Source organism: Aedes albopictus, chromosome 3, assembly GCF_035046485.1.
Source record: "Aedes albopictus strain Foshan chromosome 3, AalbF5, whole genome shotgun sequence".
In the NCBI taxonomy this organism is placed as follows: Eukaryota; Metazoa; Arthropoda; class Insecta; order Diptera; family Culicidae; genus Aedes; species Aedes albopictus.
Genome location: NC_085138.1, coordinates 164,458,183 through 164,474,844, shown reverse-complemented (window position 1 = coordinate 164,474,844; position 16,662 = coordinate 164,458,183). Strand labels below are relative to the sequence as shown.

Here is a 16,662-nt window from a genome sequence, read left to right as displayed (position 1 = left end):
GATTTCACTTGCAAAATTTCATCTGAATCAGGGCAATGCTTTTTGTTGTAGCAATGATATAGTAGAACGTGGGCATTTGAATTTTGTACAGCACCTAGATTTGCTTGTCAGCGCTTTAAATTTTGAAATTGGAAAAGGATATGGCTGAAATTTTGAACACAAACCTCTCAATATACGTTTCTTGCATGGGCAAAATTTCAAAAAAATCGATGCATTATCAAAAATTTTACAGTCAAAACATGTACCTATTGGGACTAACCCTGAATTTACCCCTTTTGACAGCAATTAGTGAGCACCCCTTATTGTTCTGATTGTACTGTTGAAAGTACAATTCCAACAATCATGAAATTTTGCAGGCATAGTATGCACTTTATTAACTATCTTCTGTGAAAATTTCATGGAAATTGACCGAGGCATTTAAAAGCTATGAATAGGCTAACATCGCATATGAAAAACACGAAACATTTTCACTAACACTCACCCCTATCAAAGCTGGTAGCTCTTACACCAGTTGATCAAAGTTGATGAAATTTTGTATGAAAGTGCCTTTGTATGTATTACAACTACCTACAAAATTTCGTTACTATTCTTTCTGTACTTTGGTCGGTAGCGCAAAATAACCATCTGTCATGCAGATGAAAATTGGTCGTGACTGTACAAATAGTTAAACGCACATCGTTAAAAGTAATGCACCGATTTTTATGAAATTTGGCACAGATAATAAACCAACATCAATGAGCATTTAGCATTTTTTTTTGTCCGTTTTTTATTCATGGCAGAGTTACAGCCTTATTTCTGTGTCCCGATTATTGCGGATACAGGCTTTACGTCGATATCATATTTAGAGTTAGATGAATTGTAATTTATTCAAATAATTGTTAAACTTACTTAAGTGAAATGAAAATATTTAAATCTAATGTAATACATCATTTGAGATTTAAGCTAGTATGACACTCTTTTACCAATGCCAAATATTTGATCACTTTTGACAGTAAAATTTTGACCAAGGTGTACCAGACAAACAAAATATTTGTCACTTTCGAAAAACGAATAGGAACAAAAAAAAACAACAAACAACTTGCCAAAAGTAGGCAAATATCTGGCGTTTGGACAAAGCGTGTACGAGCACCTTTACGTTGTTTAATGCATTCCTTGAAGGGTGCATGCGCAGTGCATATCACGTTGTTCTGAAACACGAATATAATCGAACTTGCAAACATCTAAAATATTTTTTCGTTAAAAGTTAGCCTTAGCCGTGGAGAAATAAAAATCTTTCATTTTCTCATATATTGTAGTATGCAGCACAAAAATTGGTGGATATATTTATCCCACAGCAAAATATCCTTTTCCTAATCCCAGACTATTCAGCTACTACTCTTCTTTATCATCGGTTTTGGACTGACTTGCACTTTTATTGCCCCACAAGATATTTCAAAAATGAAAATGAAAATTACAGAGAAAATTTGTATGTTTTGAAATTGGCATGAATATCTAAAACAAAATCTAAACAAAAAGGACGCGCAAAGTGCAGAAAGGCTGATTACAGGCAACAAAAGGACATAAAATAACTTTATTTTACTACTAAAAATTTAATGTTCTTCTTATAAAGCTGCCGCACAAATATAGGTATATATTAAACACAACACACAAAAGATCATTAATGCTGTCCTGGTCTGACTTACAAGTCAGGCTTCTGGTATCGTTGACTTAGAATCAAATACTATTATGTCGTCTGAAATCATTTCCTCCATTGCTGATTTTATTTGAGAGATATCGTGAAAAATTGCTTCACTTGTCCAAGTAATGACTTGATTTTATCCTTCTTATGCTAACAAAACTTTTTGTAAACTTTTTTATTATTTTCATCAGAAATTACCCAAGTAATCACGCTGTTGAAGCTGTACGTATTGCATAAAGAACGTACATATATTGACATGCATTACTCTATATAAACCATTAAAGTTGAATTAAAGTGGGAAGTGGCGCCACTAATGTTGAATTACGATTATACCAGTTTAATCGTAAGTCAGCGATAGTAACAACACTTGTCACTTTAATTCAACTTTAATGGTTAATGTAGGGCAACGCATGTCAATAAATGCGCTTTATCCACTGTGGTGCATAATTGATCGGACAAACGTCGATTTTAATACAAAATGGCCAAGTTTGAGATGCTGTAACTATGGTTTGCTTTGGTGGGTTGAGCTCAATTTTTGACACGGAACTACGAATATGCTGAATTTTGTGTATACAAAGTATAAAATGTTTTCGTTCACAGGTCTGGGCGTGGCAAGGTGTTGAAAATATTGCAAAAGTGATCGGACAGCGGTACCCCTTTGATTTACACGCATGCCGCTGTCCGATCACTTTTGCAATAATTTCAACGCCTTGCCACGCCCAGACCTGTGAACGAAAACATTTTATACTTTGTATACACAAAATTCAACATATTCGTAGTTCCGTGTCAAAAATTGAGCTCAATCTACCAAAGAAAACTATAGTTACAGCATCTCAAACTTGGCCATTTTGTATGAAAATCGGCGTTTGTCCGATCAATTATGCACCACAGTGTACATGTGTGGGAAGCGTTTTCTCAGATCAAAGCTTTTTTGGTTCCGTTTCGGGTCCTGAGTATCTGTGCAAAATTTGAGCACGATCGGTTGCGTCTACACTTTGCGCATTGCAATTGAAATTTGTATGGGATTTTGTATGGGAAAACATACACTCTCAAAAAATTAGGAATTTACACGTGACGTAAACCATCAACGTACGTAAACATTTCATGACTGAATGGCAAATTTGCCTCAATTTTACATCCATCATGCAAGTTCGAGTTGGTTGCACAAGATGTCAACAAACCTATCTGACCAGATAGGTAGAAACAGTTTTACATTTATCGTTTGTCTCACAACTCGGTGATACAACCGAGAGGTAAGGTACGTGCTTCTCAATCAGCGGACCAGAGTTCGAATCCAGTTCATTATTTTACTTACATATGTTTTATCTCTCGCTTCGGCTCTAGCGATTGCTAGCTCGACTTTATTAGTGATAGAAGACGTAAATTTGTGTCAAACGGGCCGCTCCTTTTATGTGCATCCAAGAGAACTTAAATTTACATGATTTTTTCTAAGAGTGTACTTTTTTGCATTTTAGCCATAAGTTGAAAAAGTTTGTCTGAAACTTTTTAACTGATACAGTAAAATGATAGCCTAGGATGTTCTGAAGAACTTTGTTGAAGACCGCAAAGCGATCCGATGCTTGTCAAAATAGTTATAAAGCCTGTATCCGCAATAATCGGGACACAGAAATACAGCAATAACTCTGTAATGGACACTTTGAAATTGCTCAAATTTCACCTGGAAACATCTTAAGAGGTGTAGATTTCACCTGCAAAATTTCATCTGAATCAGGGCAGTACTTTTTGTTGTAGCAATGAAATAGTAGAACGTGGGCATTTGAATTTTGTACAGCACCTAGATTTGCTTGTCAGCGCTTTAACTTTTGAAATAAGAAAAGGATATGGCTGAAATTTTGAACACAAACCTCTCAATATACGTTTCTTGCATGGGCAAAATTTCAAAAAAATCGATGCATTATCAAAAATTGTATATTCAAAACATGTATTGAGACTAACCCTGATTTTACCCCTTTTGACAGAAATTAGTGAGCACCCCTTATTGTACTGATTGTACTGTTGAAAGTACAATTCCAAAAATCATGAAATTTCGCAGGCATATAGTATGCACTTAATTAACTATCTTCTGTGAAAATTTCATGGAAATTGACCGAGGCATTTTAAAGCTATGAATAGGCTAACATCGCATATGAAAAACACGAAACTTTTTCAGTAACACTCACCCCTATCAAAGCTGGTAGCTCTCACACCAGTTTATCAAAGTTGATGAAATTTTGTATGGAAGTGCCTTTGTATGAATCACAACTGCCTACGAAATTTCGTTACTATTCTTGCTGTGCTTCGGTCGGGAGCGCAAAATAATCATCTGTCATGCAGATGAAAATTGGTCGTGACTGTACAAAATAGTTCAACGCACATCGTTTTGTTTTTGAGCTACAGTTAAAAGTACCCAAGTAACCACTAAGCACTGGCGTAAGCGGTCTAAAGGTCATACAGCAGCTTTTTCGTGTCAATAGGCTCAGTAGGAAATTTTCAAATGCTCTCAGGCATTATAAGCACTGAAATAAGCCGTATATTAGTATATGACGCTATCTAGGACGCTATGCTATACCCAACAAACATTTTTGCTGTACAAGAGTGGAACAAACCATTCTTAAGCAAACTTTAGCTTGAGAAACTGTTATTCAGCTAGTTCTGTTACTTGGGTAGTGCTTGTAAACCCAGTGTCTATCAGCCGATTAAGAAGCCTGACAGTGCTGTTAAAAGGCTTGGCGTGCATGACGTTCATATCAAGCAAAACAAAACTGAACCGAAGCAAGACAATAAAATCTCCTCGGAAATTTCGTACGATCGATAGGGCGGTGGAAGCTTGTCGTCGGACACTTCGATCGATAGGGCGGTGGAAGCATTAAATTGAAACAGAAAATGTATAGCTGCTTCCTCGATTATGATATCAATGCATCGGATGTTTACCTGTGGAGTTTCAATCATTTTTCCTACAGACGAACACCAAAACTAATCGATCGGCCCCATTTTGATTCCTCTTGTTACGGAACCTCGTCAACCTCCCAAACTGCCCTTGCTGCATCTCCTGCAGATCTCTCTCCACCCTCCATAAAACCATTTCATACATTTCCAATGCGGCCACATTGTGCCCGATTTCAGATCCGAGCATCGGATCATCCGGAACATGCGGATCGTTGCCTTCTTTCCCTTAAATACGGCGCTGAGCAAACCGATCTCTTGGTGCATCGATGGAGCAGTTGGGAAACCTGACGACATCCACTTAAGACTAACAACCCCGAGGACATCAGATCGAATCTGGATCAGGCCGTAAAAATCGAAGAAAAGTAGACTTCGATGGAAAACATCCGGAGAAAAAATAAAGTAAATAACTTTTTTTTCTTTTTTCTTGACCCATTTTTGACAACTCTTTCACCAGAGACTCGGTACGCAGATTGAAGCTGGCCGTATATCAGCCGAATATTTCGCCAAAATTGGCTTTTAAGCAGATCTAGCAGATGTAGTTCTAATGAGCTCTGTTAACATTGATCTTCATGTGGATATAGAACCAACTAGGTGCCAATTTTTACGGCTTAGTGCACCGATTTTTATGAAATTTGGCACAAATAATAAACCAACATCAATGAACATTTAGTAAATTTTTTTGTCCGTTTTTTTTATTCATGGCAGAGTTACAGCCTTATTTCTGTGTCCCGATTATTGCGGATACAGGCTTTAGCCAACGAACCGCATGCATGTGTTTATGTTTTAACATGTAAAGGAATAACAATAGCAACAAAATCATGCTGTTTCGCCAAGTTTTTCAGGACACCCTAGGCTATGTTTTCACTTTATCGGTTACACGGTAAAATTCGAGCTTGTTATGAGAGAAATGCAAAAAAGTGTGTTTTCCCATGTAAAACCCCATACAAACTTCAAACGCGATGCGCAAAACGTAGACATAACCGATCATGCCCAAATTTTGCACACTTATTTGGGTCCTGAAATGGGATCAAAAAAGCTTTGATCTGATGGGATACCATTGGATTTTTCATTTTTTCATATAAACGATGACCCACTCTAATCTCCATGCGTGGAACAATGGAACATTCAGGCAAACAATCGCTCAAAAAATAAAAAAGCGACGCTTAATTCCGGATCCTAGTATGGAGCTGAAACGAAACGTCAACTCAAATGGGGCTTGCTGTGTTAAATTTCTTGACCATTCCGGTCACGGAAAAATAATGCACTGAACGAAAATTTCTTGAGCGATTCCGTTTGAAGTGCATACCTCGCATTATGCAAATTTCAGTACCTACTTTTACAATTGTCTAACTTCTAAGTAGATTTTCATAACTTTTTCTACTTATAAACATAGCCACCATAAATAAGAATCGTACCGTGCAAGAGTTATGCCGATTTCGTGAGATTTTTTGTCTCAAAATTGAATACCCTGATATACCAAAACTTTGCAAATGGAGTAAGCGTGTGGTATTGAATTAAAATCACAATCACAGTCATATCTGAAACAAAACCTTCCAGAATGAAAACCTTCCAACTTTTTCAGTGTTGACCTCTCTAAAAATCTGTACAACGGTGGTAAATTTTAGCAACAACCCCTTCCGCACGTTTGTTCAACTTTCAGGTCATCTATGCAGTGTCCTGAGTGCCTTGACTAGTCTGACTGGGATTCCGAAGAAAAATTGCCAAACTTTTTTTTTATTGCGAAACGAGGGGTAATTCAGTGAGTTGAGGAAATGCGAAATTTGAGTGTTTTTTCGTTGATAAACACTACCCATCTGTGACGATACCACTGAACGTCTCCGGCTGTCATGGCAGCTCATCAAAACAGGTAAAACCTCTACATATCCCTTGTGTGCGTTTTTGAAAAGCAGCACGCGATTCTTGAGGCTGTCATCCTTGCATGAATTGGTTCTCATCATCTTGTTGCGAAAAAACCATGCCCAGAGTTCGAACTTCTTGCCAAATCTTCATATTCAAAGCAGATTTATCAATGAACCCAAGCTTTTTTCTTCCGAGGACACTTCCTTATGCCATGGTTAACAACATCTGTGCACATAACACATAATGGTTTTGACGATATTAACATTTTTCGAGACTATCGTACCTGACCACGCTAAATTTTCAATGTGTTTGTGCAAGATTTTTTCCTCCTCTTGTCTTCATTCTGAAATAACTTTTCACTCGTTGCAAGAAAATCGATGAAATTTTGACCATTTAAAGAGGATTAGTGTATGATCAGAGTGCCGCAAAAGAATGATGATTATGTTCATTGAGAGCGCCACTAGAAAATGTGACATGATTCCGGATTCTAAGTGAACATAGCTTTAATTGGCAAATAAACCGTAAAATTTGAGTAAATATTGTAAAATTTGAATTTTAACCTAAAATCATCGCAATTTGTGTATCAAAATAATAATTGTAGTAAATTTACTTTAAGGAAATCCATGTCTTATACTTGTTGGGCACATTTTTCACCCCAAATCACATTTTTCTTAGTATTGGTAAAAATCAAGAATTTTCGCTTAGAAGAAGTTTCTCCATACAAAAATCGATACAATTTTGTTACAAATCGAAAAATTCAGTCGGTATACAATCAAACATAGCCCAAACAATCATACATACATGTAAATTGATTGATATTAGAAATAAAAACAACTGTAAGGGTTAGATAAGATGATATTTTCTGAGTGTAGAATTAGCATCTAAGTTAAAATACACATAAATAAAAACTAAAAAAAAATGAGATTTTCTCGAGATATCTTCAGGAATGCCTTCCGGGATTTCTTCAGGCATTCTTCTCGAGAATCTTTTCAGGATTTGTTCCGGGATTCATTCAGATGTTTCTTCCCGAATTGCTGTGGGGATTACTCCTGAGATCTCCTCAAAAATTTCTGTAGGGATTGCTTTAGAAAATCATGTTGCGAACACAGTGAAAATCTCGGTTTAGTTATAAAATTCCAAATGGCGACCAAATCCAAGATGGGTGCCAAAAATCAACTGCAAATAAAAGATCCATATTTTCCCTTCATGGAAATGTGTTTTACATGTTACAACATGCATTTTTAAGATATTACGCGATAAATAAGCAAATAGAGCAATTGATGAAAAATCGTAATTTTTGTCTCCTTGGCAAGCGGCGGGTTCAGCAATTTAACCCAACCAAAGTGGATTTCATCCTTATTTATCATATTCTAGCGAGTAAGCAAGAACAATTTGAAATCCCAGGCTTCATGTATATTGCGGCCTAGTTTCAGCGAGAATTAGTCATCTATAACTAAACTATATAGTTTTTTTTTAATTAAAATATTTTAGTTCCTCATAGTAAAATAAAATGAATCGGTTGAGAAATGATTGAGATATGGAAATCAAAAGTTTACTAGTTTGTATGGGAAAACGGCTCTGGCACATTTTTGTTGTCCAATGCTGTCGTAAAATAGTAGATAGAAGTAGTTGAACACTACTTAATTAAAAGAATGTGGGAAATACACATTTGACTCTCACCACTTGGACAGAGACTGATATTTTGGACACTTTTTCGCTTTTGGTTCAAAATTGATTGAGATATGGGAGAAAACTGCGCAAAATTGAAGCCCTACCGAGATGCTACTTCGCTAGCTAATGTATTACCTAAATAATATTAATGTAAAAGCGATACACATGCAAAGTGAACATAATTATGTTTCGGGGAAGAACACAAGGTAGGTATTGATCTATTGATGTTACATTCTTACATATAACTGACAAAAATGGCCTCATGATGTTATTGATGATGAGATTGATACTAAATTAAAGCTTCCACTTACCAGCACTTTCGCCGTCGAAAATGAATATTGGATACAACCGGACGGATTCCGATCTACCGCCATCGTTACGCAAGGCTTCCAGCAGGCTGGGATTATCGTGTAATCGGAGCCCGTGTCGAAACCAGAGAACGTTGTTCACCGTCATCTTTTACAGAACAGGTGGGTACCGAATGCCTGTTTACGGATAACCTTTTAATTGCTGCTCACTCGAAAGAAGTCTTCCTCCCGTATAGATGGGGTACACTCTTTTCGCCTTTTTTCACACACTGGAACTCTGTTTTGTTGCGTAGTACTTAAAGCCTAGCCGGGCTTCAACTTCTGGATTCAGCCAGCTAAGATCCGAACTAAGAATGAACAGAAAATCAAAATCGATTTGAATTTTGGATGCGAAATCTGGTTTGGGAACTTAATTTATTATCAGTCTAATCGTAATTGTGACTCCACTGGGAGACTTCCCAACGAGAGAGACTTCGCACAACGATAGCGAATTAGAGTGATGTTTCCACGGTGAGCGCTCTATCGCGACTGTGAACCAGCTGTGACGTCTCTCTCGGGTATACTATATGACGACCGTACCATCATCTATCTATATCTATACGCAAACAAGTAGCACTAGACTAGGCCCTAGTTGGCAGAAGCGCAGCTTATACGCCAGAAGAAAACATAGAGCATATTGAGCGTGTAGTGGTCACGATTCACGTTTTGCGAATAAGCTCGCAATCTGTTTGGGATTCGAATGGGCAGGTCAAGCAACGAGCTTGGAATTATTTAAAACAATTTCACCGGTCAGTTGCAATGGATTTTGAATATTCTTCAATATTCATCTGTGTCTCGATGGAACTAAATTTACTCGAAATTTGAAATTCAATCGAACTGCAACGTCAACCAAACCTTCAAATAGCATTATTCAACCAGTTCTGCCATCCATGTAAGCCGTACTCTATTTTGAGACCACCACCAGAAACTTAATTGATTAAGATTTTGAATGATAAAGGCAGATTGATTATTTGGAAACGCGTTTCCTACAAAATGAAAGAAAACTACTATTATTTTAAAATCATGTCAGGGAACAACAAAGTACATCTACAATATCCGTGGATTCCTGAATCCTTGAAGAAGTTTCTGAATGAATCCCAGAGGGAATATTTCCTAGATTATTTTTGAAAGAATGCCTGGAAGAACTTCTGTAGAAAACACTAGATGAATTCTTATTGAGAAATTTACGAAAAAATCCTAAGGGAAAAACCCTAATTTATCCACCTAGCGGTGCTTTTCTCATGCCTTCGAGAAACCATCTCAACCAGACTCAAGCGACATGTTAATGAATATCGCACTTTTATGCATTTGACAAACATGCTGTTCATGGTACAAGAAATAATGTCGGTTAACTGGCTTCTGTTTTTGTTAATATTCTTCAACATTATCACAGGATGTTGGAATCGACTTCCGGTTGAAATTTGGTGAGATCAGTCTGATTTTCGTTAAGTATCATATATTTTTGTTGTATGTTTCATGACTAAGTTCAGCATGTAAATGGAGGGATTTGTTGTATTTTTTTATTTCGTTTCAGAGAGCGAGTAAAGGCGCTTAAGCCTAGGCATTAGCCAGGGCACTTGAAGTAAATGTCAGTGTCCCTTCCCTGGAAATAGTACTGCCATGGAGTGTGCATTAACCCTCTTAGCTACGCCTCTTCCAACGAATATTTTTACAATCCAAATTAAAAAAAAATGCGTGAATTATTCATGAGTAAATAATCTAATTGCCGTAGTTTTTTAAATTATCTTCAAACACCTTAGTCTGCACAGTGGGCCTGGCCATTTTAATATTTGATAATATAAATGATATGTTTGATTGATAATATGAATGATATGCTCCAAATTTTAATGCTGACAAGAAAATATCAGAAGTAATTTTGGTATTTCCAGGATGCTTTTCAATACTGGCTGTGCAAGCGCTAGATTAGATTAGATTAGATTAGATCAGATATTCTTCAACATTATCACAGGTACCTAAAATTTTTCCATATGAAACGAAACGTTGCGTTGCCGAGGCCCGTAGCGTAGTGGCTAAACGTTCACTTCACAAGTGGATGGTCATGAATTCGATCTCAGCCCCGGCACTTGCAATTTTTTGTCAGTTGCTTTTCTCCCCGAGAGCGGCTAGCACCTGACCCCCTTCAGAGCATATGCTCCAACGGACCCGGAAAACCTGGATATCGGCTAACGGCAACTCATAAACCAGTTCATTTATTTGGGGCTCAATCGCGTTTAACGCTTTGCGGAGCCAAAACTCATTTTTTGTATTTTATGTACAAATTTGATTCTTATACAACATAGTTAGTACGGGACGGAGCCAGGGAACTCCTGGCAGCTCGAGATTAGTGGGTCACATATGCTTTTAGGATGGGCGTGGTAAGGACTGGGGGTAAGGGTTCTCTGAAGCTCATCCGGGAGGTATAACGTAATGGCGTGTTCGTTGTCTTCATAGTGATTCAGCCCCAGATTGTAGCGGGCTTTTCATCTGCCGGATGGCCAGGAACAACACAAAGACGAAAAACGGAGAAAAAAAACTGGGGGAGAAAACACAAGAGAATTAAACCTTTATACAAGACAAACGAAGAAAGTCGTAAATGCATAGCATATAAGTGACATCGCGAGTGCCCAACACATCTCGCACAAGAACAAAGGGTTGTCTACCTCGGGCCTCAAGGGTATCCAAAAGTAGTGCTCTGGAGGCGTCATTATCCGGGCATTGCCAAACTACGTGGTCGATGTCATCATAACCGGAACCGCACTTAGTACAAACATTGCTCAACGAGCCACACATCAACATCCTCGTGCTCATCATTCTACCATGGACAGGGTAGACAAGTGTTATTGTTATTGTTATTGTTATTTATTTTTAACTAAAAATTTTGAAAGAGGGAAAAGCCCCTTTGAGTGATTTCCTCATCTACGAAATCTTTCTCAAAAAGGCATAAAACCTCTTTTATCTTAGGGTAGACAAGTGACAGCTGCGCAAAGCAAACCAGTTCGATATAGTAGAATAAGAATAGAATACATTTAGGCGCTGTACAAAGAGTAAGTGCCAATTGGAATCACTCACGCAGTGCCCTGGTGGACTAAAGAGCTGTAAATTAGGTTAAGTGATTGAAGAACAAAAAAATGAAACGAAACGCGGAATGAACATAAACAGGCCCAGAAAAAATACAAACAAAAACAGCTGTTTTTCAAATCCACGCAATATGGGTGCATTTGATTCGTAATATTAAAGAACACCGCTATTTTGAATTTTGAGCTAGCATCTTGAATTTTCTTATCATAACTTTTGAACTTTTCAAAAATGTTTTTCAACATTGTACAACATCTCTAAGCGTTTTCAATACCTTTAGTGCTGCAAATCTTTAAAAAAGATTAGCGAGAGTCAAGGGAGAGTTATCTTCAAATGTAAGAATATTATTTAAAAATAAGCGTCTATCGCGCAAAGACAATGCTAAAATCGCAACATTACTGTGTACTAGGGTGGCCCACACTTATATGAAAAACAAAAATTTCGAAAAATGCATAGTCTTACCTCCTGAATCAGTTGTTTTGGACTCCCAGTAGCTACGTTCAAAATTTGAGCAAAATCGGTTGAGCCTAACGGGACGCTCAAACGCTTGAAGTTTGTATGGGAAAACTTAGCCAAATATATGCAGAAATTTTAAGTTTTCGAATTTTGCCGCTAGGTGGCGCTGTAAGCGTTCAATAATCAAACCCTTTGGTATTTTTGTAGTTGACCATACGCCAAACAACTTTGTCGACCCATATTGCATGGCTTAAGAGCAATACTCCGGACATATTCTTCATATCAAATTTATCCATATTGCATGGTTTTAAAGCATTAAACTCCTTAAAACAGCCGCTTCTTCTAGCTATAGGCCGCCATCTTGAATTTTAGCTGACATCGTGGTTTTGTGGTTTCTATTGATGATATCCGCATAAAACTCGGCAACCATGATAAAGTTTACAAAATTCGACGCAATTGGCCTCCTAAAGTGAGGTTAAGTTTTGTGAAATCCCATTTCGTATTTTAGTGATTGAGTCGTTCCAGATAAAATTGAATGTGGGATCGGGGTAGAAAAATTCATTTTATCGATAAATTAATCTAAAAATTGATGATTTAACTGATGGGGAGCTGGTATTTCCCTTTCAAACTTCCAAATTTTCACGACATAACCTCTACTTTTAATCGCCAATTGGATGCGTCGCATGATAGAATTTGGTTTAGTTTTATATATGACCAGTTCACCGGTGCTGGTCTGGATCACGAAAATGGCCATAATTTCGGAACGCCTCACAGTGTTCGAAATCGATGATTTTGCGATGAAAATTAAATAACTTTTTTTAGGTTGGTTTTAGAGGTTTGGCGTGTTCTACAAAGTTTTTCTGCATGTTAAAAGGCGTCTTTTGATAAAATGTAATAAATGATTAATCCCCCTAGAAGTGAGATAAAAATTTTATTTTTTCAAAATATTTTTTAGCAGTTTGATGTCTTTGGCAAAGTTGTAGCCCATAATAAGAGAAACAAAATCGTAGAACATGTTAAAGCTCCACCTCTTACGGTTTTCGAAATATGGGGCATTTTGTGCGAAGTACCCCTAAAACTAGTTTTTTCACTGTAGCTTCAACAGATAAAATCCTACAATTTTGTAACCTTCTACAAACTTGTTCAGGACGTCAAAATACACATTTCTTCCGAAGATATCAAGTCATTATATCTTAAAACAAAAAAGTTATAGGCAAATTTATCATATTTTAAGGTGTACTTTCACCTTGAATTCCTTCAAACTTATGACAACATATCTATACCCAAACGATTGACTACCTACCCAATAGTCATAACATTGAATGGCTACAGTGGTAAGAATATTAAATGCGTTTTGATAAATACCTTCGCAGTTCTAATTAAGATAGTTGTAGTTCTTCTTGTAACATTCTTCAATACATATTTGACGATTTTCTGGTGAAAATAAAGTAAATCTTTTATATCAAATGATCAATTCGATATAAAATTTTATTTTCAGCCTGATTTTCGTTAAAAGTACTGTTAAATATATGAAAAAGACATCAATTAACTCATAATACAGACGATGGGACGTCAAAACTTGTAATTGGTTAACGTCAAGTGATTAAAAATAATGTTTGAAATAAAAAAAAAAACTATCGCATTATTTCTCGGCACACCCTGAATTTTATTGAATTATATCTGATATATTTCAATTGCTTCTCAGTTGTAAGTCAAACTCGTGAACTACAGAAAAAGCTGTTAATCTGCTATCGGACGAATCAAAACTTCTTCTGATATTTTCCGATACTGATTCCGTAGTTGAAAAGTCAAACAATAAATATAAATATAAATACATGAAAAAAATCTACTCTGTGTTTTGATGCACATCTTGAACTGTTTAATATTTCTTTTTTCTTATTCCTAGCGCTGCATAACTTGAATATTGCCCCAGAAAAACAGTTAATTTTAAAAGAAACTTTATCAGAAATTGCCTGAACATCTGATAGTAAACAATATGAATTCAAAATCATCAATAAAACATTCTGGGTGTGAAGAATTAGCATTAAGTTAAAATTCACAAATACAAAGATATTAAAAAAAATAAAACATTCTGTTCGCTAACTTAGGTAGATAAATAAATAAATAATGCTCAAAAATGTTGTAAAATATTGCCGGAAGTTACGCAATGCAGTAAAAATTACATCAGGCTCCTAAATGATTAATTTTTATTTATTTTTCTTGTATTACAGGCAAAATAATTAGTTTTTGCCATGTATTTAAACCACCTTTCCCACTATTGCCCACGAAGGATTCCACCCTCAAGTGATAGTAAAAAGTCTAATCTTTCAACTACCGACTGAGCCATCTGCACCATTTTGCGCCGGAAATAGTTAATTAAGCTGAAAGTACACCTTAAAATATGATAAATTTGCCTATAACTTTTATGTTTTAAGATATAATGACTTGACATCTTTGGAAGAAATGTATATTTTGACGTCCTGAACAAGTTTGTAGAAGGTCACAAAACTGTAAGAGCTACACTGTTGAAGCTACAGTGAAAAAACTAGTTTTAGGGGTACTTCGCACAAAATGCCCCATATCTCGAAAACCGTAAGAGGTGGAGCTTTAACATGTTCTACGATTTTGTTTCACTTATTATGGGCTACAACTTTGCCAAAGACGTGAAACCTCTAAAAAAAAAATTCGAAAAAATAAATTTTTTATCTCACTTCTAGGGGGATTAATCATTTATTACATTTTATCAAAAGACGTCTTTTAACATGCAGAAAAACTTTGTAGAACACGCCAAACCTCTAGAACCAACGTGAAAAAAGTTATTTAATTTTGATCTTAAAATCATCGATTTCGAGCACTGTGCGCCTTGACCGATCTCCACCCTTTTTAAATAGCAAACAATGCTGTAAAATTCCGATTAGATTCGAGCTATTATCCGTAAAATCGGTCCATGGGAAGTGCCTAAAAAGTGAGTGAACTGTTTTTGCGCACAGACACACATACATGCACACATACATACACAAATACAGATATCATCTCTATTCGTCGAGCTGAACTGATTGGTATATGCGACTTCCCGAGCTTTCTATCGAAAATTCATATTTAATTTACTGTCTGTGTCTGTGCTTTGGCGTACGAGAAAGGCAAAAACGTTGAAAAGAGTATGAAAGCATTCCTCAAAGAATCCAGGAATTTGTCAATGAGTACCTGAAGGAACCCCTAGAAAAACACACTGCAAGAATTTACGACTGAACACCTGTAGAAATCTCCGCAGAAATTCAGTAGACATGGCTGAAAAGATTTCTGAATAAATCCCTGGAGTTTTTAAGGGCCCATATAGCCGAGGCGGTAAACGCACGGGTATTCAGCAAGACCATGCTGAGGGTGACGGGTTCGATTCCCGGTCGGTCCAGGATCTTTTCGTAAAGGAAATTTCCTTGACTTCTTTGGGCATAGAGTATCTTCGTGCCTGCGACACGATATACACATGCAAAATGGTCATTGGCAGAGGAAGCTCTCAGTTAAAAACTGTGGAAGTGCTCATAGAACACTAAGCTGAGAAGCAGGCTTTGTCCCAGTGAGGACGTTACGCCAAGAAGAAGAAGAAGAAGAAGGAGTTTCTAAAGGAATCTATGGAGAATTTCTGAAGCAGTCATTGCAGAAATTTCGTAACGAAATCCTGGAGGAAATTCTGAATAAATAATCTTCAAGCAATGCCTGCAGTACTTGAAAAAAAAGAACACCTGAAAGAACTCCTGGAGATACCTCTGGAAGAATTGCTAGAAGAATTTCTTGTTTTTTTTAGAAACTCATATATCTGGAGGGATTTCTGGAAGGAAGTAGAATAATTCCCGAAGGAATTCTTGTGACAGCCATGAGATAACTTGTGAGGAATGCCCTGAGGAATGTCAATAAGAATCCTAATTCTGAAAAAAATGAAGGAGGAATTTAAGAATCAATTCCTTGAGAAGTACGTGAAGGAGCTTTTGGAGAACACCTGAAGCAATTTTCGAAATAAACTCAGAAGCATTTTCTAGTATAATCTCAGAGTTGTTGCAAATCGCTGTAATTACGCGTATGCACATGCCAGGATGAAATTTCCGAAGGAACCCCTATGAGAATTTCTGAATGAATAGTTTTAAAAGAGTCTGAAAACATCCCTGGAGAGGATTTTGTCGGATTTCTAATGAATCTCTGCTGCAGTTTTTTAAGTAGCCCTTAGTGAAATTTCTAATGGAATCTCTGAAGGAGTTTCTGCAGTAAACTATACAAACATTTCTGAAAAAAAACCCTAGGGGAATTTCTGAAGGTTTTCCTGAAGAATTTCCTGAATACTTTGGAAAACTCTTGACAGAACTTCTAATATTCTAAAATCTAAGAGATTTTTTTGAAAAAAATGTGGAGGGACTCTTGTACGTAAAGAAACAGTTGATTAGTTGATTTAGCTATATTATAGAGACTTTCAGCCCTTGGCTACTGGCAAGAAACACTTTCTAAAGTTATCTTTTTGAAAATTCTGAAATTCCCCTATTGGGACGATTTGCCTTAAGCGCGAACAAGCAATGATTAAGAGCAACTTGTTACTTAGTAGCAGCTTCAATACTGAAATTCACTTTATTTAGCTGAAAAGTA

General features: G+C 36.6%; 1 protein-coding gene across 1 annotated transcript in view; it reads right to left on the bottom strand.

The window, feature by feature from the left end:
* LOC109422651 (cryptochrome-1) overlaps positions 1–16,662 on the bottom strand; it is a 65,300-nt gene that overhangs the window by 25,221 nt on the left and 23,417 nt on the right. The window contains exon 2 of the mRNA XM_062859275.1: positions 8,467–8,810. Coding sequence (XP_062715259.1) covers positions 8,467–8,611 — 145 coding nt within the window. The 5' untranslated portion in view covers positions 8,612–8,810. The remainder of the gene's footprint in view (positions 1–8,466; positions 8,811–16,662) is intronic.